Raw genomic sequence first — 26,831 nt, forward strand, 5'->3', positions numbered from 1 at the left:
ATCTACGTTACCTTAATGGTACCTCTCTGAATAAAAAATGATGTTAAGGTTTAAGATAGAAAGCGCTAACTTAAATAATACTTATTCACTATCGATTTGAGTTCTAGATTCTTTAGGATTAGAAACAGAAAGGGCAATTTATTCCTTAATAGTTCGCATTTGGAACGATGAACTCACACACGATTTAATAGAATATAACCGCAGCGGGTACGTGTGGTATAAGTCCCCGTGTTTTTCATTATCTTACACTCGAGCCCGAGGCAAAGTCAGCGTGTAACGGAATTGCCTTTTTCCTTTCAGCTCTCGACGCGGGCGCTCAAATGAATGTAGTAATATGCGCTACCCAGGGACTTTTCACTGGAACTACCTACGATTTTCATATCTGTTGCTTTTTATTTTTCACGCTGAAAATATCCAGCGACCTGTTTCGGTTAGGGGCCAATTTGGTTTTAGAATTTCGCGACGCGATCAAAATGTCGTTTAAAAGTTAGCTTGTTTGCTGCTTGGACTTTAAAAGTGGAAAGTAAGTTTTTGTACAATCTTAAGCGACTTCAAACAGAGGTGCTTAAGTTGCTTGTATTTTTTTGTATTTATTAACTGATATTTTCTCGACTTCTGTATCCATTTTGAATTGATGGTATTTACTCCCGTATTGATCACATATTAATCTTTCTTACGATTTGAGAAACTTTTTTTTAATTTTTTTTATTATTGGAACTTCATATATTTGTATCGGTTTCATGACGTAAAACCGTCGCTTATAGACATGAACAGTACCATGAACATAACAGAGTATACTGTTTCGCCCATGATATACCCAATACATTGCCAGTCATGATTACTCAGGTGTTATTCTTCTGTACCCTGTAAATTCACTGCCACATCCCACCCTTCAAACCGAAACACAGCCATACAAACACAACTGCTTCACGGTAGAAACACGAATGGGACAGCTCAAGCAAACGACTTTTGTACAAAGTCTGGTAAAAGGCTACTACTAAAAACATCAATGATTCTCATTATATTATTTAATATCTCTATTGTACAAGTTAAGAGAACGTATTGGAGTAGGTAGTAAAAGAAACAACCGAAATAAGTAATCTACATGACTATAAATTCAAATTGTACGAGGCGTTGTATTTGAATTCATACACAATTGTCGTGGACCTTCGACCTTTGGATGTGACAATTCCACTCATTGTTGCATCGTATCAGACAATGAAATAGTCATTTTATGATCATTTAACACCCATACCCTAAAAGTTATCTTTGAAGTCCTAAAAAGAAATGAACGCAATAAAATCAAAACAAACTCGACCCTTGGCCCATCTGTGGCGCGTTAGATTCTTATTTTCAATACAGCAATCCTGTTCTATGGCATTAGGGGAATACATCACAGGTACTCTATTACGTGTTGTGTAAAGTCGAAATTTCAATGAAAGCATTCGTTTTGGGGAGAACCAAGGTATTCATGTCACGTTGCATCCGCGAAACCGCTTGCCGGGGGAAACCGTTGTTTTTATGTGTTCATCTGTATTGCGGAGCGTATGTCAGGACTTAGGTTTTTATAGGATGGATTACTGTTGGCGTTTAGACTGCTAATGAATGGCACATGTCGGAGTTCATGCATTTGCGCAAATAGTGAAATTGTCGAACGCCTTGTGCAATACTCGGCTTAAAATGATAATAATGGGAGGAGAGGCATTGGTTATTTGATTAGAATTATTTTGTTTAATTCCACTATGAAATTATTATGTTTAATTCCGCTATCAAATTATTTTATTTAATTCCGCTAACATTAGTATAGTATAGGTGTGGTCACATATCGTGCTATAATAAAAAAAATATTAGAAAACAGCACAAGAGTGAAAGAGACGAAGATCATAGGAAAAATAACAATAAAGATAAATAAAGACAGTAAGTAAGATATTTTTAAGGACAGTGACATTTGATAAGGTACTTACTCATGAAGGTGATAGATATTTACCAGTAGGTGAATTGCATGCTTTTTTGCCCCTGATTTATAAAAAAAATAAGTATCTAACAAAAAGTATAGGATTAAATGGTTGGTTGGTAGAGTATACCATTCGATGTTAAGTCTGTCAAATGTACATAGAATTTTATTGTGCATTAAAGTTTAAATAAATTACATTTTAGTGCAAATTAAAGACATTTATAAAAATTCGAATATATATAAATATATATTCAAATATATATGTCGCGCCATGATTCATATACATGTACTTACATTATATTTATTTATTTATTTATACTTTTGCACACATTGAAAAATGTCTACAGGGCAGACTTAATGCCTGATGGCATTCTCTACCAGTCAACCGCCACGCCAAACAGAGAGAGCAAATGGCGGACACACACGCACAGATGCGCAGATTTAAGAAAATAGCAAATTAAATAAATATTTTAAGAGATAACAATTTATGATAAATAAACATACAAACATATATAATAATATACTTATAAAAAAATATACACACATAAATCACATACAATACATATATAAATAACCATACATCGTATATACTAAATTACAAACTATATAAATAATAACTAATTATATAACAGACTAAAGCTTTTCATTGTTGTAATAAATTAATGTTCACGAAGGGACTTTTTGAAGGAAAATTTTGTTAGGGACTTTTTGATATCAATAGGCAGTGCATTCCAAAGGTTGATGGCTAAGATGTTAACAGATGTGTGGTTCCGTCTCATATCTAAAAACAGTACCTGTTAAAGCATTAACAATATGCCATGAATATTATTCACTAAGCGGTTTCAGCGATAAAACCAATGGACGACTTCTAAGTTATTAATAGATCACACACAACATCAACCAGTCACAAGAGCCGCTCATCACGACATCGCGAGAACGCCAGTCATAACGCAGGAGAAATTTACATGACCTTTCAGGTTTCAAATTGTAACTTACTTGCAAAACAAACTTCAGCGCATTACATCAAATTTATATTACATCAACGCTTCAAATACTAGGTGTATTTATTCATCATCATCATCATCATCATCCGTTCATCATCAAAACGCAAACGCACATCATTAACAGTACCCCTCTTTTCTTCAACAGTCGCATAAGAAATAAAAACCCTTTCAGTAGCCATTCCGTTTGTTAAGAGTTGATCAATCATCACTATACATTGGAGGAATTAAAAATTCCACCATTAATATCTCATTAACGAACTGTAGAACAACATTCAAAGGTGTTAATGTATTTAAATAAATTCAGGAAACACTCAGCACTCGACACAATACGTTGCGGAATGATTTATGAAGACCTTTCGTTAAAGAATGCTATAGTATAATAACATTTTATGAATGTTAATGCTGCAAGTTGACTGTTTTGGACTTACCGACTTGTAAATATTCATTTTCATAATGTGCCGCCACACCGGAGCGTTCGCAGATTTGAAAGTGAATTTTTAAATATTCGGTATGCAGGCATCGTTATTGTTGTTTAATGAAATCTTATAAATATTTTTCATTCTTGCTGGAGTAACAAGTTGCACGGAATTGGGAAGAAGTGGAAGTCAGGAAAGCAATGTCGCATCATTTAATTTTTGTTGAGACTAGAAAGATAGTTTTTCTATTGGAGATTTTGATAATTATGTTATTATTACTATTATTATTGAATAAATTAGTATTTATATAATATTAAATATAATTCTATTAATATTATAAGCGAAATATTGTAAGGATGGATGCATAGATGGATATTTGATACTTTTTTACGTAAAATTGGTACACGGTTATGTTATATTCTCACTTAACGTAACGACACCTTCTCAAATTAATTTTATATTTTTTTATACAGAGTCATTCCTAAATATTAATAGGATGTTATTTTAGTGTGATAATATATAACACTTCTCTTTATTCTATACATTCGTAAAAAGCTATATATCATTGATCATAATGCAATATAAAATATGACGTCTGCATATAAACCTCTATTCTTTAATGGTAGGTAATGGAAGGAATCAATTGTTACTTCTTTTATGTATTTTGCTTTTTTTGTATATCTAGAAGCAGTTATGTCTGTTTGTTAAGGGGGGGTTGTGGCAGTGAATTTACAGGGTACAGAGGCATAACACCTTAGTCTCCAGGAATGGCAACGCATGGGGTGTATCATGGGTGAAACAATATACTATGTTTTGACCATGGTACTGTCCACAGAGAACGGTTACCATTTTCTATCAGGTGGGCCATCATCTTGTTTGCTGTTCTAAATTAAATATTTTAAAAAAAATCAGGTTATTGGCTATTTTCATTTATATAAAAAATATAAGACGAAATACATACTGTGATTAAAAAAAAAATTACATTTCAATACAATTACAAAATCACTGGTCATTTGTTAAAGCTGTAAACATATAATAATGTAAAAAATATTAATTAAAATTTAATCAAACACAAAATTTAATCTTATATAACAGACTTTATAAAATTTGTTTTAGAATATAAAATATAATTTTACAAGTTTACAAGTATGCAACGTGCTCACGTCGATGTGTAACCATCATAACGACAAGGTTGTCCGTCGAAAGCTCGTACTTACTCCTTTCAGTGTTTTATTATTAATGAAGTGGCCAATATGAAATTCCAGTGTAACATCTTAATGGTTTAGAGTGTAAACTTAATTAAATACACCGTTTTATTTGAATATAAAATAAATTTGGGCTATGAAATATGTGGGCAGACATATCTAGCTAAAGCTAATGTAATACATTAATATAATAATTATGATAAAACCTATTTATTTTTTTAATTTTTCTACTCAAACGTTATCTGGAAGAGATTGCTTAGCAATAAGATCACCTTTTGTACTACACTATACTTATCGAAAATTCTTCAACAAACCCTGTAATGTTGGTGCAATGAAGTGTTAAATAAATAAATAAAAAATAAAATTGTAAGTAACTACACAGAGTTTTATCAAAATTTTGTGTAAATTCTTAAAATTAAAAGTATTTATTGAAATTATACGAAATGTATATCGTACTTTCTTCGGCAATACATATACTAAAATTGGAACGAGACAGAGAAGATTAGCATGGCCCTGCGCAAGGATGACACGCAAAATCGTGAAGCGTTCCACATTTGTTTGACTAAGCGCGGAAAATAGAGTCCTATTCACATTCACATTTGGTATTGTATAAATACAATATTAATACATACTTTTAGAAATTATCATTATCATTTTACCAGCCTTTAACTCTCCACTACTGAATATAGGCCTCCCATCATAGACTACAATAGGAAACGAACTCGAAACTCGAAGCACCTGCATTCTCTGTACTGTAATGCATTTGAGGTCGACTCTCTATCTGTAAGTGATTATCCTACACTGCGTTTGCTTGTACGGGGTTGCCACTTAAGTACCTTTCTTCCCCATCAGTTGTCAGTTTTTCGAGCTATGTAATAAGCTTATTACCACTTCAGTTTGCAGATCCTTCGGGCTATGTTGGTGACTTTGCTTCTTCTGCGAATATCCTCACTTCGGATTCTATCACGCAAAAAAACATCGAGTATAGCCTTCTCCACACGTATTCTCTTCTTCTCCACATATAAACATTCTCCATAGATATAATAGAGTAAAAAAACTCTGTGTTATTAAGTTTTTTTATGCCCGACATGCTGTAAAAAGCACAAGACGTTACTATAAAGTAGGAAAACCAAGAAATAACCAAACCTTATGAGGGTTCCTCTTGCCCAGTAATGAGACGTTGAAATTAACTATGTTATTAAACTATGACTTAATTAAAGATACCTTATCGTTACAACTACTCCCTTGAGGGATAAACAAAAAGAATCCATTTTTTTATTGTTAGAGAGGCAAACTGAGCAGACGGTCCACCTGATGGAAAGCGGCAATCGTCGCCCATGAACATCTGCAATTCGATAGTAGTTTGCTTATTGCGATGCTGGCCTTATAAATGTATGTAGGCACACTTTTTGAAATGGCCCCATTTTATATTGTAAGTAATCGCCGTGTGGTCCCGGTATAGAATGGCTCTTCTTTTCCCGTGGGCGTCGTAAGAGGCGACTAAGGGAGGGCGAGGGTGGGTATCAGCATCCCTCTTAAAACATCTTTAAATGCCTAACTGCGGTTGCCAACCCGCCTGCCAAGCGTGTCAACTACGGGCAAAACTCCCTTTATGGGGAAGGCTTATGTCCAGCAGTGGACAGTTTACGGCTGAAATAATAATAATTAAGTATTATAGGTAAAAATCTGAAGAACCCATTACCAAAAGATTTTTTTCTTTAACATTACATTTTTTTTATACAATTTAGAATGGCAAACAAGCTGACGGCCCACCTGATGGAAAGTGGTAACCGTCGCCTACCATATAGACATGAGCAATACCATGGACATAACAAAGTATACTCTTTCACCCATGATACCCCCCATGCGTTGCCATTCCTGAGGACTCAGGTGTTATTCCTCTGTACCCAGTAAATTCACGCTATATCCCACCCTTCAAACCGAAACACAGTCATGCAAACACAACTGCTTCACGGTTGAAACACGAATGGGACAGAGGTATCTAAGCAATTGACTTTTGTACAAAGTCTCCCTCCGGTTGATTCATCCATTTTCGAACTTGTCTAATTCGTATAAGCCAGTTTGAAGGTCTTTTTGCTATTTTTAGAAATTTAAATCAAGGGTAGATAATATTTTCGAGCCTGAGCGTTATACTAAGCCCATCTCATGGTCTGACGATTATAACGTCTCATTATCTTGCCAGAATATTAACGGTAAAGTCCAAAGTGAACGCAGTTTATGTACGTAGTTAATTTTCTTTTTGCCAAGTTCAAAAGAAACATTTAAAAAGAGACATTATCTTAGTGGCTCGAGATCTGTCGTAGGAGTTTGCATCCTGCGAGTTATGTGCTTCTAAAATTGCAAACGTTTTGAGCTAAGGCAGTCCCTTCTCATCAGTCAGGTCATATGCTTAATTACAGTTATTTTGAATAATAAAAATAATGCATTTTAGTATTTAGTAACTAGGACGGTGATTTAAATAATATTATCGAATTTTAGAATTTACGAAAGATATTTCTTTTTTCTATATGATCAATCTTGACCTATTTCTATATTATTCTAATATATATTCTTGTGTGTATATATATATATATATATATATATATATATATATATATATATATATATATATATATATAAAATATAAGTTACTATAATTAATTATGTCACATATTTTTTACTACATCTACCCTTCATACGCTTTCTATTTTTACGTAATGGTTAGCTGGTAGAAAATGCCATGTGGCATTAAGCTCGCCACTTATATATATATATATATATATATGCTTTCTGTAGTTTCATGCATGTCCACTACAAATATTCTTAACTCTTACCATAAAGGCGGACCCTCAGATAGCACAAGTGTACCTGGTTATAACATTAACTATGCTCCCTTAGTCGCCTCTTACGACGCCCACTAGAATGGAAGGGGTGGTCCATTCTATGCCGGGACCTACACGGCGTTACATATATATATATATATTCTTTACAAGTAAAAATAGTATAACATTTTGTTGAAACATTTTAAAGTTAAGAAAATGTAGGTACTTAATTTAAAACAAGTTATAGAGTAATTCTGTATGTAACACAAAAGCGATAACGTTCTATATCGAGTGAAAATAATAGTTGACTGAAACGCGTACTGGCGGAGAATAGTTAGTTACGTCGAACAGCACCGGACGGTATACGAGCAGATACTGTACTTTCGAAGTGCTATCGTGAGTCGACGCTTTCCAATAGCAGCTATATAGTTTCCTGTAGTCGTTAAAAAGCATTTCAAAATAAGTTTCCTTTATAAGATAAAAATTTTAAAATGAAAAGCAAACAGTTATTGTAAATTCATTTGACAGGGTAACTTTTTGTTTTTGTACGACTTGAGATAATTTTAAAAATGATTTGAGAGAGAAAAAAAGAGATTGTGAACAAATTTCGTGTTTCAACCGTGAGGCAGTTGTGTTTGCATGGCTGTGCTTCGGCTTGAAGCGTGGGATATGGCGTAAATTTACAGGGTACAGAGGAATAACACATGAGTCCTCAGGAATGGTAACGTATCATGGGCGTATCATGGGCGAAACAGTACACTCTGTTATGTCCATGGTACTGCTCATGTTTATAGGCGACGGTTACCAGTTTCCATCAGGTGCGCCGTCAGCTTTTTTGCCATTCTAAGTTGTAGAAAAAAAAAGTCTATTTGAATAAAGACAGATTGATTTTTTGGTGGTAACTATACATTATCTTATATATATATATATATATATATATATATATATATATATATATATATATATATATATAAGATAATTAGCGATTTATCAATGTAGACGCACTGTGCGTCTACATATAAGCTTAAGAATTATCATTTCTTTACATATACATATAATAGTATAAATAGAATTAAAACAGATTCATCGTGATATGAAAACAGAGATATTTTTGTTTGTTGCCGCTCATTTTTTATATACCACTATTACTATCCACTTCTGGATAATACTGCTGCTGGGAGTCGGTTTTAATGTAATCCTACGTAGAAAGAAATGTTCAAAAAATTTATTCCGTATGAAAATTTCCATAAATATTTACAATTTTTACAATCCAATAAATCAGAAACCTCATTACATTATATCACGTAGCTAGTAGCTATATTCGGTTCGCGTGATTGCAACTCCATGTTGTCATGCTGCCAAGCGTTGCAACTGACACGAACGCCGCCCCCGCCGCCCCCCCCCCCTGACAATTCACAATCCTGTTTTAAACACAAAATATGCTATTAACCAATTTCATAACGGCCGCATTAACATTTCTGTGTGGCATTTCTATTATTAGCATAATGCAAATAAATACTGACTGCCCTATCTAAGCATAGTTTTTATTTCAATGATAAAAATGGAATAGTAACTCAGTACAATCCGTATACATAGGTAGAACATCAATGAGTGATGATTGGTGAAGATAAAAATAAGTCAGTTAGTTCATTGTGATTAATTTGGTATTAACTATGATGGTTTCCAGGGAGGGCTGAAGAAAGTCGATTGCTTGGGTACCTCTGTCACATTCGTGTTTCAACCGTGAAGCAGTTGTGTGTGCATAGCTGTGTTTCGGTTTGAAGGGTTTGAAGGGCGTGAATTTACAAGGTACAGAGGAATAACACCTGAGTCCCCAGAAATAGCAACGCATGGGAGGTATTATGTGCGAAACAGTATACTCTGTTATGTCCATGATACTGCTCATGTCTCTAGGCGACGGTTACCACTTCCCATCAGGTGGGCCGACAGCTTGTTTGCCATTCTAAGTTGTATAAAAAAAATCCTGACGGGGTATATTTTTGACAATGTGGTCACTAATCTCCAATAGTAACACGTCCTTCCCTCCCATTAGAGTACAATTCACAACTGTAGTTAAGGGTATTTGCCGACTGTTACCGTTATAATATACATAAATACCTAATACGTTACAAGGGAGAAAGGATTGTTAGTAACGAGGATGTTAGTAACCATTGCTAGCACCCATCGTTATTTATGCCCTATTAGGTTGATCTTTACACGATTACCCCTAATTTAAGGTTAGGTTAATTATTGTCTGATTCATCATGATGCTCCAACTGGCCTGCTTTCATCTTCACCTATCATCTCTCACTGGTGCCCCTAGAATACAACATGGTAGGTAGCAAGCCTATATATTATCAGCGAGTAACATATAATAATATACAGTACGGGCTTAATACTAATTTCAGTAAATTAAAGATGCCTATAAAAATTATAATAATATGATTAAAAATATAAAATAATGCCTATAAACACTAGTGCTAGCTGACTAACTCGTACGAAGCAAGGGCGGATTGTTAGTGTAGTCATATGTACATAAAATACCCTTAGTATTATACACTCTTCTCTGCACTCACGTTGCATTGATCGATCCATACTGAAGGTATTACGAGACATACAAAAATAAAACAGCCAAATTACAAAACATTCTCCGTTTCGAAGTCTGATGCAAAAAGTATGCAATATCAAAGTACATATTGTACATTCAAAACCGTGCTTTATTATGAACTGTACTACACGAAACACTGAAATTGACACAGCTCTCAAGAAGAGCAAAAGAATACGCAGACAAAAGATTCAACCTTCACGCCGCGCGGCACAAAGAGACGCCACCGGTGTCACTTCCATTTCTGCGGTGCACCGCGAACTTATTACTTGTGGACACTAAACGAGCGATTTAACTATATTTTATACAACTTAGAATGGCTAACAAGCTGACAGCCCATCCGATGGAAAGTGGTATCCATCGCCTATAGACATGAGTAGTACCATGGACATAACAGAGTATACTGTTTCGCCCATGATACCCCCTATGCGTTGCCATTCCTGAGGACTCAGATGTTATTTATTTTTATTTATTTATTTAACACTTTATTGCACCAACATAACATGATTTGTTAAAACAATTTTCAATACGTATAGTGTAGTACAAAAGGCGGTCTTATTGCTAAGCAATCTCTGTACCCTGTAAATTCACGCCATATCCCTTCAAACTAAAACATAGCCATGCAAACAACTGTTTTCCGGTTGAAACACGAATGGGACAGAGGTGCCCAAGCACACGGCTTTTGTACAAAGTCTCCCTCTGGTTCCAAACTCATTTTAGCCTATTTATAAATACAGTCTGTTCAAATTAAGTTTATTGCTGATGTAGTTTTGTTTATCTACGATATTGCATGGTGTGAATTTCTACGTTGGTTGAGCGATTAGGTAACAGAGCGAAACAATATGGTTGTATTGTTTATATTAATAGCATTCAATGAAAATACACGCAAACAAATATAATAATAAATGATGAATGAGGATGAAGCAGGTCAGTTAGCCCATCGTGACAAATACAACAAGAATTGTTCACGATGGTTTCCAGGGGGAACCACGTGGAGGTCGACCTGATAGGGCATATTACTAGCAATGTCAAACTCCATTGCTAACAATCCCTTTCCCCCCTAGAGACTGTATTTGTGATAATTTTAACAACTTTTCATTAAATTTCATTATAACCTTATAAAGTTTACATGGCTGTGTTGTGGTTTGGAGGGTAGGAATATAGCAAAGAAATTACAAGATACAGAGGCATAATACCTTAGTTCTCAGGAATGGCAACGCATAAAGGGTATAGACAAAGTTCATGTCTACAGGCAATAGCTACGACTTTCCATCAAGTGGAACGTCAGCTTGTTTGCCATTTTAAGTTGCATAAAAAAATGCACTAGATATAATATACAATAAATATAATGGCCCAACCATAGATTGTCAGTATTTAGTCCGTAGAGGGCGGGCGTTTCTTATTTCCGGTTCGGCGTGACTCACCGGAAACTAACGACGCGCACCGACGCCGGGACACTATGATAATGATACGTTGCTTTTTTTATGCCACATGTAAATATCTGCTGCACTTTGTATGTATTTTATTCTTTTTAGTTGTATTTTTATATGCATTTTAGAATAGCATGCGCTTGTAAGCTTTATTAAGGTTTCTTCAGGGTCGGCAACGCGCATGTGATATCCCTAGTGTTGTAAGCGCCTATAGGCTACAGTGACCGTTTACCATCAAACTGGCTGTATGCTTGTTTGCCACCTTTGTGGTATAAAAAAATGCTAATGGCTCATATAAAGGAAAGCGGCAACCGTTGTCTATAGACACGAACAGCCCCGTGGACATCTGAACATCATAAAATATACTGAGACGCCCTTGTTTTGATTTCTGAGAATAACTTTGTTTTCGTCTCCATACCGTATAATTTTACTATAATTTCTAATCCTTTAATCATACAAATACTTTACCAATATACGCTGTGTATATGTTTGATGGCAGAATGGGACTAGGGCACAGGTATTTAAACATTTTTTTTTAATATTGATGTTTAAATAAAAATGATGTTATTAAAAAATGGAGAAAATTTTCATTTCGTATTGTATCTGAATTCAACAATATCTTCACTGATTGCGAACCGATTATGATTATTATTTTTTATTGATTTCGTATTATACTTTCGCGATTGAACCTAACAATTAGTATTTTATAGTTTAAAAATATAAAAAAATATATATACATTTTACATTTATAAAATTATTGGGTTAAATAAAATATATGTAGCCATATAACAAAAAAAAAAAAAACTAATGGTAAATGGTATTAGTTTAATGCCTTAACTCGTTTCCGTTAAGTACCGCCCATTAGCACCTTACGACATCCTTAACTACTTCATTAGAGACGGAAAAACTCACTGTTAGTTAATTTAACAAAGGATTGAACATTTGCTATGCTAGTCAGACATTACCCTTGGTCAACTAGTAGATATATCTTTGGAAACACTCGTCAAGTATTTCGTATTATTGCATGAAAAAGTAACAAATATGTATCCATGCTTACAAATTTACACATTTTTTTATACAACTTAGAATGGCAAACAAGCTGACGGTCCACCTGATGGAAAGTGGTAACCGTCGCTTATAGACATGAGCAGTACCATGGACATAACAGAGTACACTGTTTCACCTATAATACTCCCCATGCGTTGCCATTCCTGAGGACTCAGGTGTTATTCCTCTGTACCCTGTAAATTCACTACCATACCCCACCTTTCAAATCGAAACACAGTCATGCAAACACAACTGCTTCACGGTAGAAACACGAATGGGACAGCAAATGACTTTTGTATAAAGTCTTCCTCTGGTAATATAATATTTTATTGTTAGAACTTTCGTAAGTACACATTATATACGTCACAGCTGCTCATGAATAAGGATCATGAATTGATCCCAAAACTAGTTGAGCTTTCTCAATCTAATTACACGTAAATTAAATCGATATTCATTACATTAAAATTTATAATATTAACTAGTATACTGCCACGTCTTCATTCGCGTGACCGAGGTATATTTACTGAGTTTATTAAGGGACCTATATCTTTCTTCATCCCATATAGGGGATATAGTTAAGGTAACAAATAAACAAAACTCACTTTTATATATACAAATTTAATAAAGATAGGTAGGTTGCATGTACTCGTTTCCATAAAAAAAAAGTATTAATTCGATTAGTTATATTATAATATACTCACTAGTAGAAGTTTTGCTTAGTTTAAGACTAGATGTCGCTGTACAAATTGTCTAGTGATATTTAAATTCTAATTTGTCTTTATCTTTTCAGGTCTCGGGGTGCTTCCGGGTGTAGGGGGCGGTGGTGAGGGCGCGAGGCCCGAACGACCGTACTTCGACGACGTATCACCGAGAAACGTGTCGGCTGTCGTGGGACAAGCCGCCATCTTGAGATGCAGAGCTAAGCATATAGGGAATAGGACAGTGAGTGTTTTTTTTATGTGATTATAATGGTATAGTAAGCCTGTAAGTGATAGTACACGCTGGCGGAACACCAGTGAAGGGTAATAGGTGAGATAAAAATCATCAAAGATAAAAACAGTTAATAATATATATGTGTGTATATGTATATGTATATATATTATATATATATATATATATATATATATATATATATATATATATATATATATATATATATATATAGCCGTATGACCCCCGGCATAGAATAGGCCACCCCTTCCTTTCCCGTAGGTGTCATAAGAGGCGACTTAGGGACGGCAAGGGATGAGCGCAGCAGCGTCCTTTTTAAAACAAGTACTTGCTAAACTACTAGCAAGGCTCCCCTTATGGAGAAGGCTTATGTCCAGCAGTGAATAGGTAACGGCTGAAATATTTATAAATATATATATATATATATATATATATATATATATATATATATATATATATATATATATATATATACAACTCCACCTCTGTCCCATTTGACGACATTAATCTCTTTGAAATATTAAAAAAATATATTTTGGCAACGCATGAGGGGCATAAGTATACTCTGTTATATCCATGTTATTCTATTCTCAGTATAAAAAAAAAAAAATACAAAAATACACAAAAATACAAAACGTTAGTATTGTACAGGAATCGAATCTTTTTGTACTATAAAATATAAGCGCAAACATATTTTATTTTTAAAATTATTGAAATATTAAAAAAAAAAATATATAAATCATTCTCAGTAATTCTATTTTTGAAATATGCGTTAAAATGATTAAATAAATCACGCAAAGATAAATAAAGGGAACGGTAAAAATAAAAGAATAATTCAGCGTGAATTTATAAAAATGTAAAAAAGGTGAAACGAATGTTAGTTGCTTGTAATAAATTCCACTATGAAAACAAAATCTACACGGTGAATATAATTGTTTTTACGCTTGTTTTTTTTGGATATCTATGTTATTTATAAAATATGAATGAATTTTATTGATTTTTAAACGAGCTATGTTATTTGTGGAGCAAATTATTGTATTTTCCTATGGGAATGACACATTTTACCATTACAAAAATATCGTATTTGCCGAATTAACTAAGTTAAATAACTAACCAGAGAGAGACTTTGTACAAAAGTCGTTTATTTGGGCACCTATGTCCCATTTGTGTTTCTATTGTGAAGCAGTTGTGTTTGCATGGCTGTGTTTCGGTTTGAAGGGTAGGATATGACAATTAATTTACAGAGTACAGAAGAAGAAAACCTGAGTTCTAAGGAATGGCAACGCATGGGAGTTGTTTCATGAGTGAACAGTATACTCTGTTATGTTACCACTTTCCATCAGGTGGGCCGTCAGCTTGTTTGCCATTGTAAATGAAATTATTTAGAATAAAATGTATTATTTAAACAATAACCATCACGGTACTGTTGGTGTCCAGTCAAGTAGTAACCATAATTTAATTATGGTAGGATATAAACAAGCTAAAGAGGCAATGGCCTAGTCACACAGCTCAAAGAACCGACAACCGATGCGAAAGAAAAGTTCTTTAGTGGCTAGTTGGCTACCCCATATGGGAAAACGCAATGTAGGACAACTTTCCAGTAGATGGAATTACGATCTCAAATGCATTGCAGAGAGTCAGTGGATGCAAGTGGCTCAAGACTGTTTTTTATGGCGGTTTGTGGGAAGTCCTATATTCAGCAGTGAACTGATACGGGCCGAGATGATAACGATGATGATGAGATAAATATACAAATGACTTCAATTGTGATAAACCAGTCATTTTGATTTAAGAATTAAACTACTGACAGACAAATTACCAGCCAGATGATAAAATTTCTATATAGACTTACCAATCTAAATAATATATAGACACATGTTCAGACAAAATAAAAATTTACAAATCAGTTTAAAACTAACGCAGTTATGAGGTAACAGACATAAAAAAAAAACACAATCGAGAACCTTTTTCTTTTTGATGTCAATTGAAAATATAAAAAGAAGTCAAAAATATTTGTTAACAATTATAACCCATAGATTTTTTAAAAAACATTTCAAAAATTTATGTATAATGAATACTATTTGATAAAGAATATGTAAACATATTGTGTCGTAAGAGCCGACTAAGGAAGGGCGAGAGATGGGCAGCAGCGTCCCTCCTAAAACATCTCTAAAGCCTAACTGCGGTTGCCAATCTGCCCGCCAAGCGTGGCAACTACTGGCAAAACTGGGGGAGGCTTATGTTCTACAGTAAACAGTTAAAGGCTGATATCATGATAATATAATGATGGGAACATATTATGGTTTAAAAGACGCAAAACATTTGCATTTTATGGGACATATCTAAAATATCCCATTCAGGTGAATGGGAAAAAATAAGTAGGCACACTCGACGACTTGCTTCGCAAAATCTCGTAATGCTTAGCGTTACGAGTACATCGTGACAATATTACATATAAGACGGGAATATTGCTATATAAAGCGGCATTTAATCATATTATTATGTAAATTAACGTATTGTGTAATTTAATGTTAACTAACGACCCGCCCCGGCTTCGCACGGGTGCAATGCTGATACTAGCCCCCCCCCCCCCCCCCCCCCCTCCGGCTGGTACCGACGCAACCGCTATGTCCTTATATTTTAAATCTGTAATATCTTCGAAAATATTTATAAAAATTATATGCTATAAAGAGCCATATTGATCTACATTAAATGAACAATGTATTTAAGGTACATAATTGGATAAAAATTTATCCTGTATTGCTTAAAATCACTTCGTAAATAAGCCACTTTTTCCCGTAAAATGTAAAGGATAAAAAATGGTTATTGTGGGTTATCCTTAAGAGATAGAGATATACCATCGCGGACTTTTTTGTTAACCTTTTTTAAGGTGTAGTACATTATTTTGATTTATCTCGTGGGGTTCAGCCAGCATTTGCAATGTAAGCGCAAAAGTGTGTTTATTTACAACATCACATTAGAAATCTCTAAATTTAACAATGTTTCTCTACAATAATATGCATGTATTATATATATAAACCTTCCTCTTGAATCACTAAATTTATTATAAAAAAATCGCTTCTAAATCCGTTGCGTAGTTTTAAAGATTTAAGCATACATAGAGACGGACAGACAGCTATAGCGACTTTGTTTTATACTATGTAGTGATTCTGTGAATATACTACGGATATCACGTACAAAATTTACTTGAAACATCTCCAAAGCTTAACTGCGGTTGCCAATACACTTGCCAAGTGTAGTAACTACTGACAAAACTACAAGGGGGAGGCTTATGTTCAGCAGTGGACAGTTAAAGGCTGATATGGTGATAATGATTATAACATACAAAGATGCTGGGCCACCTTATACGATATGGCGATTTTTTTAAGAGCATAGTAGAAGGAAAGCAGAGGGCAAAAGAGGAAGAGGAAGACCGAGGAATAACTACATGGGACAGATAAAGGAAACACTAGGTGTCATGTCGTATAGGGATATAAAGGATATGGCCTGGGATAGAGCTGGCTGGAAGAAGATGCATAAATTAGTTGCACCGACAAGAGGAAACTCTTAAATGAAAAGAAGACTGTTTATAAAAATCTCAAATATCAAATCTAAAATTGTTTATGTAATTTAGTTAGTTTTACTCTTTTTTTAGATTAAAACCTGAAGTCTATAAGATTCAAAACAAGCTAATACTTATAATAGTTTATATTACTAATAAGATAATCTGGTAGTGTATTTTGATTACTACTTCCTAATATCTAAAGACTAAGGATCTTGTATTAAGCCCGAAACTAGTCGAGCTTTCTCGATATAATTATACGTAACCTAAACCGGTAGATATAACATTAAACTACTTTCTAATTAGCTGTTATAATAGTATGGTATAGCTTCAGTATTTATTTATTTATTTGACTACATTACAAAAAAAAAATGTTTGTATAACAAACATTTTTGTTGTATTGTTAGTGAGCTGCCGGCAAGTCCATATTTATAATATAGATTTACATAACCCAAAGGTCTAATCTGGTAGTGTACACTTTATATTAAGAATTCAAATAATAATTACGTTAAATTCAAATGACCTCAAGCACGTCGAGTGTTCGTCCCAACAGGCCGCCACTGACTCCTCCATCTACGTTCACAGCCGTGAATATTTGTGAATATTTTCATTTAATAACTACTCGATCTCTGGACAGCGGCTGCCGCCTTTTTGATTAAAATTACACCAACAATAAACGTTTGAATTATATTTTTAATTCGAGCGGCCCCAAGACTGAGAAATTAGAAAATAAATTCCCCGCCTCTGTTGGGTTTTTGTTTTTGTACGTAATTAGAGAGTTGGAGTGAGCCAACGTAAGCCTGCCCTGTAATTAACCAAGATGAAGCGTCCACAGTCTCTTTACAGCCTTTAAAATAATAAAATTAAGTAACGGCTAAGCGGCCCATGGCATTTTTCCTCAGCTCGAATTCTTTGGCCCTTAGAGAAATTTGACGAATTAAACGCACAACGCTGTTGGGAAATGTGAACGTTTTATCTTAGTTTCTAGGACGGATTATTTTTAAGTTCCGTATCGGCGTCTTCTTGGAATTTAACGGTTTCAAGTGATTATAATACGTAAACGATCTCGTTTCGACTGCTTTTTTGTCGTTTTGTTAACTTCGTCGATTATAAGCCAATTTTTATGATTAATATAATTTACTGAACACGTTTTAGCCTGTTTCAATTATTGGTTACAATTCAAGTAACAAATGTAATTTGGAAATATTGTTAAAATAAATATATCTTTTTCATGTACCTTTGAATGGCAAACAAGCTGACGAAAATAGACTTAATACCTATAGACATGAAATAGTAAAATAATAAATATAATTTAAATATATAATTACATAAAATAATACGACATCGTAATCTTCTAGAAAAAGTATATTGCATTTTAAAAGGCCGGCAGCACACCTGCAATGCCGCTGGTGTTGTGGATGATCATGGGCGGCGGTAGTCACTTACCATCAGGTGAGCCGCATGCTCGTTTGCCCCGTGTTGTAAAAAAAAATTAGATTTTTTTCCATTAATTAAAACTTTAACAAACCAGACACTATCAAACAATAAACTAGATTTCATTTTATAAGAAACAAAAATTTATATATATATTTTTTTTTAATGGATGGTAATGGAATGGTAACCCCGCTTGCACTAACGGTATAAACTAGCAGGGCACCAGTGAGGGATGATAGGTGAAAGGCAAAAAGGAAAAGGTAGGCCAGTTAGCCCATCGTGATAAATGTACCTGCAATTCAGCATGATGGTTTCCAGGAGCGACCACGTGGAGGTCGACCTGACGGGGTATATTGCTAGCAATGAGACTGGTAGTCCGCATTACTAGCAATCCCTTCACCTCATATACTCGTATTGATCAATAAAAATTCTCGAATCCACGAATAAGTGTAATGTTTATTTAGGCAAAAAAAATCGAAAATATAAACTTTTTATAGGAACAAGCTCACTTGACAGAAACTGGTAACCGTCTAAAGAAATAAAAGTCACAGTATACTTATACTGCGTCGCTCATAGCTCAAAGAATGATGTTGCCACTTGTATGGATTATTCGCTAGAAATAGCAACGTTTGAGCTGTATCTATTTAAACAGAGAGCAATTTTGCCCTCAAATCGTAATAACAATCTATGCATTACAACTTCTTTAAAAGGGACCTTTAAAATTCCCAGAGTCAATTTGTTACTTTGAGTTTGGATTAGTAAAACCACTTAGAACGTAATTCATGTTAATGTAATGGGGTAACTTAATCAAATTATTCAAAAGTCGGCAACGTAAATAGACAGAACCTAGAAAACCAATTAATTTTACCAAATTTAACGCACACATTCAAACGTTGATTGAAAATGGCGGTTGCTTATTTTTATTTACTTATTTTGTTAACTTAATTTGTAGCTTAAATAAAATATATTTCGTTTCATTCCGAAATTAGTACAGGCTAAATTATTATACATATAAGGTCACCCGTATACAAAATCTTCATGTTACTCAGCGAGCTATGGAAAAAGCCCATGCTCGGAGTATCTTTGCGTAATAGAAATGACAATTTCCGCAGAAGTATGGGAGTGACCGACGTAGCCCGAAGAATAATAAATAAATAAATAACCAATAATAATCCCAACCAGTCTGGAAGAACACCTCAGACAGTTGGGATTCCGAGGCAGCTCAGGAAAGATGCAGAAGCGGTGCTCTTTAATACTGTCCACATAGTTTTTTTTTTTTTGTACAACTTATAATGGCAAACAAGCTGACGGTCCACCTGATGGAAAGTGGTAACCGTCGACTATAAACGTGAGCAGTACCGTGGACATAACAGAGTATACCGTTTCGCCCATGATATTATATATATATAGGGCATATTGCCAGCAATGGAGCTGTCATACTCCATTGCTAATAATCCCTTTCCCCCTGTTTGTCGCTGTGTGCGTGCAGTCGGCTATGATGGTAGGAGAGATCTCCAAATATATAACGCGGGCAAATTCGATATAAATGATTATAATATAGGATAACATGCGATAGTTATTTATTTTACTTTTTATTAAAGAAAAAATCAACAGCTGAAACATTTCGTAATGAAAGAAGACAATAAAAACAGAAAGCCAATTACAGTCGATTGCTGGGTACCTCTGTCCCAATGTTTCTACCGTGAAGCAGTTGTGTTTGCATGGCTGTGTTGAATGGCGTGAATTTACACAGAGGAATACCACCTGAGTCCTCAGAAACAGAGGGGATCATGGGCGAAACCATGTCCATCGACTTTTGTACAAAGTCCACTTTCCATCAGGTGGACCGTCATCTTGTTTGCCATTCTAAGTTGTATAAAAAAAAAAAGGTTTTCACAAATACAAACCAGATTTAACTAAATCCACATGGCATTGCTAATACTTACAATCGACTAAATTAAACTTAGAATAACAACGTTATAGTAATACAAAAGTTACAGATAGGCAGTTATGCAAATAAAAAATTTAAATCACACATTCAAAGATGAATTATCAAAGAACCCCTGACTTAGCACACGTCTTGCGGATTCTATCTTAGAATTAAATAAATGTAAATCGAGATCTTTAGATATTTCATTAAACTTATCGCTTGCAAACCATCACCTAAGGCACTGCTAAATAATGACTATCTTGAGTTATACTGTATTGTAATAATTATTTATATATGTGGCCACTTTTCGCCAGAAGAGCTGGCTTGTTTGTCTCTCCAAAAAAAAAAAACAAATAAGAGTTCGATTTTTAAAATTTCCTGGCCTCCATTTGTTACGACCTCATCATTTTTACAACGATGAGTCAATTAATCAGTATCTCTTTACATTATCAGTAGATACAATAATAGTATAGATAATATAATGCTATTGACCTTTACAAGATTAGATAAACATGAAAAAGTCCTGCGAGAGACCTTTTTTATAAGAAAATGATGTTAGATAATCCCACCGAACAATATATTATAATGCATCGAGAGACATGTCAGAGGGCTATTTATTTTCTAGAATGGGTTGTGGATCCCTCAACCATTAATATGGCGGTCAGCCGAGCGTGGCTGAGAAGGGATATCGAGGGCCCAATGAGGAATTCGACATTGAAAAATGATATTTTGGAGAGGTTTCCAGGTGGAGCCATGAGAGATAAGTTATGGGCCGGTTAGAGTACGCCTCTGTTTGTTTATTAATGAGCCACTGACACGTGATACTTACTAGGTCCAAGGACTTTTGGAGCATATATAATAACATATGTTTAGCCCTGTCTCGGTTGATTCATCTGATGTTATTACGTCAAAATAATAACCTTATTTTGCACTGCAATTCTTATGTTCTTAAAAAATTTTTGTTATGTTATATTAAAAATATTATAATTTTTTTAGTGCTTTACTTTTACGTTTTGTTCATTATTAAAATATTTTTGTAATTAAGTGTAAAATTATGCACTAAATATGTATGTAGATATATCTTAATTTTTCTTTCTTTCCTTTTTAAATAATTATTTTTACTATCTACTTTATCTTACCTATACATATTATAAAAACTAAACTCAATTTTTGTGCATCAACCAAGTTTAGTTTGCTACTAAAATTTATGGACTAATTTTAATAAAATTTACTGTAGTACTCGTATTCGAGTTAAGATATTGTAGTATACTTTTTATTCGAAAATAATATATCATATGACCATGGAAAAATACAAAAATTAATCATGCGAATCGAGTCGCGAGAACAACTTGTATTTTTTTTATACGAAAACTTGAAATAAATACTTTACCATATGCTTGTGCAAATCAAAACCCGGAAACACTAGCAATACCAGAGTCATTATTTATATTACAACCCTTCAAACATAGAAATGTTGAGTTACACTATCCAGTAATTCATTGCCATATATTATCCTTCACATAGGAACAATATTGGTAGCAGAATCAATACTTTATTTCTATTTTATAATACGATATTTCTCTTTTGTAGGTATCATGGATGAGAAAACGTGATCTGCACATCTTAACCTCACACATCTTCACCTATACTGGAGATGCGAGGTTTAGCGTGCTACACCCAGAGCCATCTGACGACTGGGACCTGAAGATCGACTATGTCCAACCACGAGACGCTGGCGTCTATGAATGTCAGATTAATACAGAACCCAAGATCAACATGGCCGTTATACTCTCCGTTGAAGGTGATTCGATCATTACTCTGTACTTCTTAATTACTCACGCATTACTCTGTACTTCTTAATACCTCATTACTAAGGACTACTTAGTTCTAAATGATGAATTCAAAATACATTAGTGTCTTTATAAGGGATATTTTACCAGCGAAATTTTCCACAAAGTAATATAGGTCGAAACCTAACAAAACATTTAAAATTTCGTAAACAAATTTATTTGCAGAACACGTCGTATTATATTAGTAAAGGAGTATCAAATTTTATAATTTTTTGACTTGAATTTCTTTGAGAAAAATATTAAATTTCACTTGTAGAATAATCCAGAGGGAGACTTTGTGCAAAGTCGTCTGCTTGGATACCTCTATCCCATCTGTGTGTCTGCCGTGAAACAGCTATGTTTGCATAGCTGTGTTTCGGTTTGAAGGGTAGGATATGGCATGAAATTAAAGGGTACAAAGGCATAAAACCTTAGTCCTCAGGAATGGTAAAGCATGAGGGTTATTATATACGACATAATAAACTCTGTTGTGTCAATGGTACTGTTCATGTCTGTTCAGGTCACAGTTGCCACTTTTCATTAAGTGGGCCGTCAGTTTATTATTCAAGTTACATGAAAAACTCCCAGGATGCTAATGATGATTTTGAGTCCATTTATAATTTTTAATTAATTATACCATCATACTTTAATTAAATGAGGTATTATGAAGTACACTCTGATACATTCAGTAGCAACATATTCTTATGACCTTAATATCGAAAAACCAAAAATGAAGTGACGTTTAGTAAGGTACATAATTATAGTTATGTACTTGGGTTTTTATAATCAGTTCTTAAAGATATAAATTTAGAAAACTAGGTAGAAAAAAAAAGTAAAAATGTACTTATTAACCAAAGTATGTTTTTTAGGCACAAAGTTTATCATTGATTCCTACACTAGGCTGAGCCTGCCCTGTAGGAACCGGGAATCGTGTTGCCAAATACATACATGCTTACAAAAATTAAAATAGGCTTTCTAGAAGTACAGACTATGTATGTGCAGTTAGTACAAGTATTATGCTTTCTTTAAAGTTTTACCTTTCCTCTGTGTGATTGTTTATACACACTTATATAATATACACTTTGTGGGCGAAAGGACTGTATGCTGGTATGGAAACATGGTGTTTTAGAAAGATAATATAATAATATAAAAAATATACATATCAAATTAAGAGAAACTGACACACACTTCAAATTACAAACATAACATCTTTTTAATAAATTTAAAAAAGAAACTAAAAAGGTGCGTCGTGCACACACTTATATTAAGAGAAGTTCTGAATTCAATTTAGAATCACAAAATTCAACTTTTTTCCTATTTCATTATTTTGTTTTTGCTTTATAAGTTTTCCCTCTTAATTATCTCCAAGTTTAGTCTTTATGTTTGTTGTTTGAATACTAATGAAAAACAAAATACTGAAAATCTTGACTGTACTATGATTTTAATATTAATTTGTATTCGCTCATGGCTGCACCCGTGCCCGTAGGTTCGTTTTCTGCATTGCATAATTTACTCAGTGAAGTATGGACATGCAACAATTACAAATACCCCTGACTACTCCAACTAAGATTAGAACCGTGAGCATGTTAAGTCTTAGGAGAGATTTTGCCTCACTCTGCGTGTTCTACCGCTTGTACAACGGATTGTGCTTTAATAATGCTTTCTAAATATATGATATATGTATTATACAGCATGGGGTTCTTATATATATATATATATGCTTACCATCATGTATGCTTGTTTTTGTATAAAAAAAAAGTTTAATAACTAAATATATTTATTATATGTATTATTGTATACAGATATGTATGTATTTTGATTTTAATTGTATGTGTTACTTATATATATCAACATATTTCATATGTTTTAATAGAAACATCTATAATGTTTCCTTCTATTATTGTACGCATACTGCCGCTAATAATTAGTGCTCCTTTCCACTCAGGGTTTGCTGGAAGAGAACTCTTACAGAGTTAAGCTCGCCTGTTGTACATCTTTATTTTATATATATTATATGTTGTAATTTTTTGTGTACAATAATAAAGAATAAATAAAACTCAAAATGAACCTTATTTGAGTAGGCTTATAAAGATGATCTTTTATGGGAATTAGTTTTTATTTCAATAATTTTTCATTTTACTTATTTCTTTCATAACAATATACTTTTATTCGAAAATATTATTAATATTGTCCATTAAGTTTAAAAGTTATTTTTTTTACTATTGAAAGGATCCCGCGACTTTTTACGATTTCACCTGATAGATATGGATATAAGATGGGGCTCGCAGGCTCACGAATACCCTATTTAATAAATGTATACCTTAAATTGGTATACATTTATTTTCACTTATTTATTCTTTATTGACTACATTATAAAAAAATGTTTGGTACAAAAGGCGGACTTAATACTATATAGCATTCTCTCGCAGTCAACCTTTGGCAAAACAGAAATTTTATTATGCGGTGAAAAAAAATTAAAATTGTTGCCGAATATATACACTTTAATTTTTTTAAACAAACAACAATATTTGTGTGTTGTAGTTTTGAAAAGTTATCTATTGTATAAAACTACAAGAAACGTAACAGTTATTTTTTCAAATCTCTCTTAGGATTATATGGCGTTATTTAATTGTATTGTGTCTAAAATAAAATAATCGTTGAATATTTAAAAGCCCATACATGTTCTGGTAACATTAAATACGGGGGGTAAGGGATTGTTAGTAATGGGTTAGTCCCCATTGCTATCAATATACCCTATCAGGTCGACCTCCACGCGGTTCCTCCTGGAAACCATCGTGACTAATTTATCGTTGAATTCGTCATGATTGGCTAACTGACCTACCTTTTCATCCTCACCGATCATCCCTCACTGGTGCCCCGCCAGTGTATACCGATAGTGCAAGCGGAGTTACTATGCCATTATAATCTATAAAAAAAAACATTAAGTACAATTGTCTTTAAATCTATTTATTTTATTCCCAAGTGTTCATAGTACTGCATCCTTCTATTGAAGCTTTGTTTTTACAATGATTGTTATATTTCAAGATGAAGGATTTAGAACGTCATAATGGGTACCCGGGGTCAAACCTATTCCCCCCTCATTAAATATGTACAGACAATTTCAATGTTTCATTACAAATTCTGTTTTTGTACTGTGTACTTTCCGTCTAATATTAACGGCTTCATAACTCGAGATCCGGATTGTTTCCCATTTTAACAATTGATAGAAAAATCCTCAGGGGGGCATTGTCTTGTTACCTCCATATTTATATTTAGAAACAGAAAAATAAAAAAAAAAAAACATTATTTTCTATAAAAGGAAACGATTTCAGTAGCAATAAAAAAAACTTAAATAGATGACGTCTAACAATTTAAAAAATTGTAAAAAAATTTGGTATTTCTTTCGTGAAAATTATTAAAGGAAGAAATACAAAAGGTTTGCTCTCAAATATGCCGAAGTTTATAACGGTAAATTTAAAGAAATTATCTTATAAAATATAAAAAAAAAATTAACAATATCTATTCACAGTTGATGAAGGTTTACATAACATTTATTATTTACAGCCGAAACATGAACTGTACCTATCTATCTATCTATCTATTTAAGAGCTGCGCTCTTGTCAATGGAGCTCTTGCCACTCACTACGATTTTCAGCGAGTCTCTTCACTTCCTGATACGACACGACAGCAACTCCTTCCTTGATCTGCCTGATGTAACTATGTCTCGGTCTCCCTCTCCCCCTTCTTCCTTCTATCTTACCTACTATTATAATGTTCATAAGTTCGTCGTGTCGTATCAAGTGTCCTAACATTTTTTCCCTTCTGTCCTCAATACCTACTACTAAATATTAATTTACGAATAAAGAAAACAAACAAAATTTAAAATGGTCATCTTGATCGTAAACAGAATTAATAAATACTACTAAGTCCAACATAATTTACCACAACTAAGTCTATACTTAGAATATTCAGTTAAGTCTAGACTCAGTAAATCCACATCCTGTGGACGAAAAGGATGTTGCATTGTCAACCGTCTTTGATAAGTAGGGGGTTCTCGATTCGATTATAATTTTTTTTCAAACATGCTTGGAAATATGAGCATTATTTTGACAATCTTCTTAGAGATAAATCAAAATTGCCGTACTTTTTTTTTTGCGGCCAGATATATATATGTAAACTGATGTCCTGTAAATTAAAAATTGACCTTTTTTTTTGAAACATGGCTCGAAAGATTTAATTACAGATACTTGTAAATAGAAAACTGTTTTTATAAAAAAAACGAACAATCTGAAAAATTATTAGTTTTCGTTATTCGTCATGAATTTATTTAAAAAGTAAAATTTTGTTTTTTTTTTATTGGAACACATCTTTAGTTATATAATTTTGTAATATTTATTATTCCATCAATGACATTTTAAAAATGTACTATTTTTATCTTTTATGAGGAAAATCCTTTTTCATGAATGATATAAAAAACTCTAGAAATTTTATCAAAATCAGTAGTTTATTTTTGAAATAAAAATAACTGGTTTAACCATAATTTAGATTAGATTTTTTTTTGTAGAACACATCTTTAGTTATATAATTTTGTAATCTTTATTATTTATGACATTTTAAACAGCAATTATATTGGTCAAAATTC

General features: G+C 33.4%; 1 protein-coding gene and 1 non-coding gene across 4 annotated transcripts in view; both read left to right on the forward strand.

The window, feature by feature from the left end:
* Nucleotides 1-26,831, forward strand: part of LOC113517858 (protein sidekick-1-like) — a 331,792-nt gene that overhangs the window by 284,799 nt on the left and 20,162 nt on the right. For all 3 annotated transcript variants that reach the window (XM_052899423.1, XM_052899426.1, XM_052899424.1), the window contains 2 exons: nucleotides 13,274-13,425; nucleotides 21,951-22,161. In XM_052899423.1, coding sequence (XP_052755383.1) covers nucleotides 13,274-13,425; nucleotides 21,951-22,161 — 363 coding nt within the window. The remainder of the gene's footprint in view (nucleotides 1-13,273; nucleotides 13,426-21,950; nucleotides 22,162-26,831) is intronic.
* On the forward strand, nucleotides 5,032-5,137 carry LOC128201724 (U6 spliceosomal RNA). Its single transcript, XR_008253396.1, has one exon. It is a non-coding gene; the product is annotated as a U6 spliceosomal RNA (small nuclear RNA).

Source organism: Galleria mellonella, unplaced genomic scaffold (assembly GCF_026898425.1).
Source record: "Galleria mellonella isolate WM207_F2 unplaced genomic scaffold, CSIRO_AGI_GalMel_v1 utg570, whole genome shotgun sequence".
Classification (NCBI taxonomy): Eukaryota; Metazoa; Arthropoda; class Insecta; order Lepidoptera; family Pyralidae; genus Galleria; species Galleria mellonella.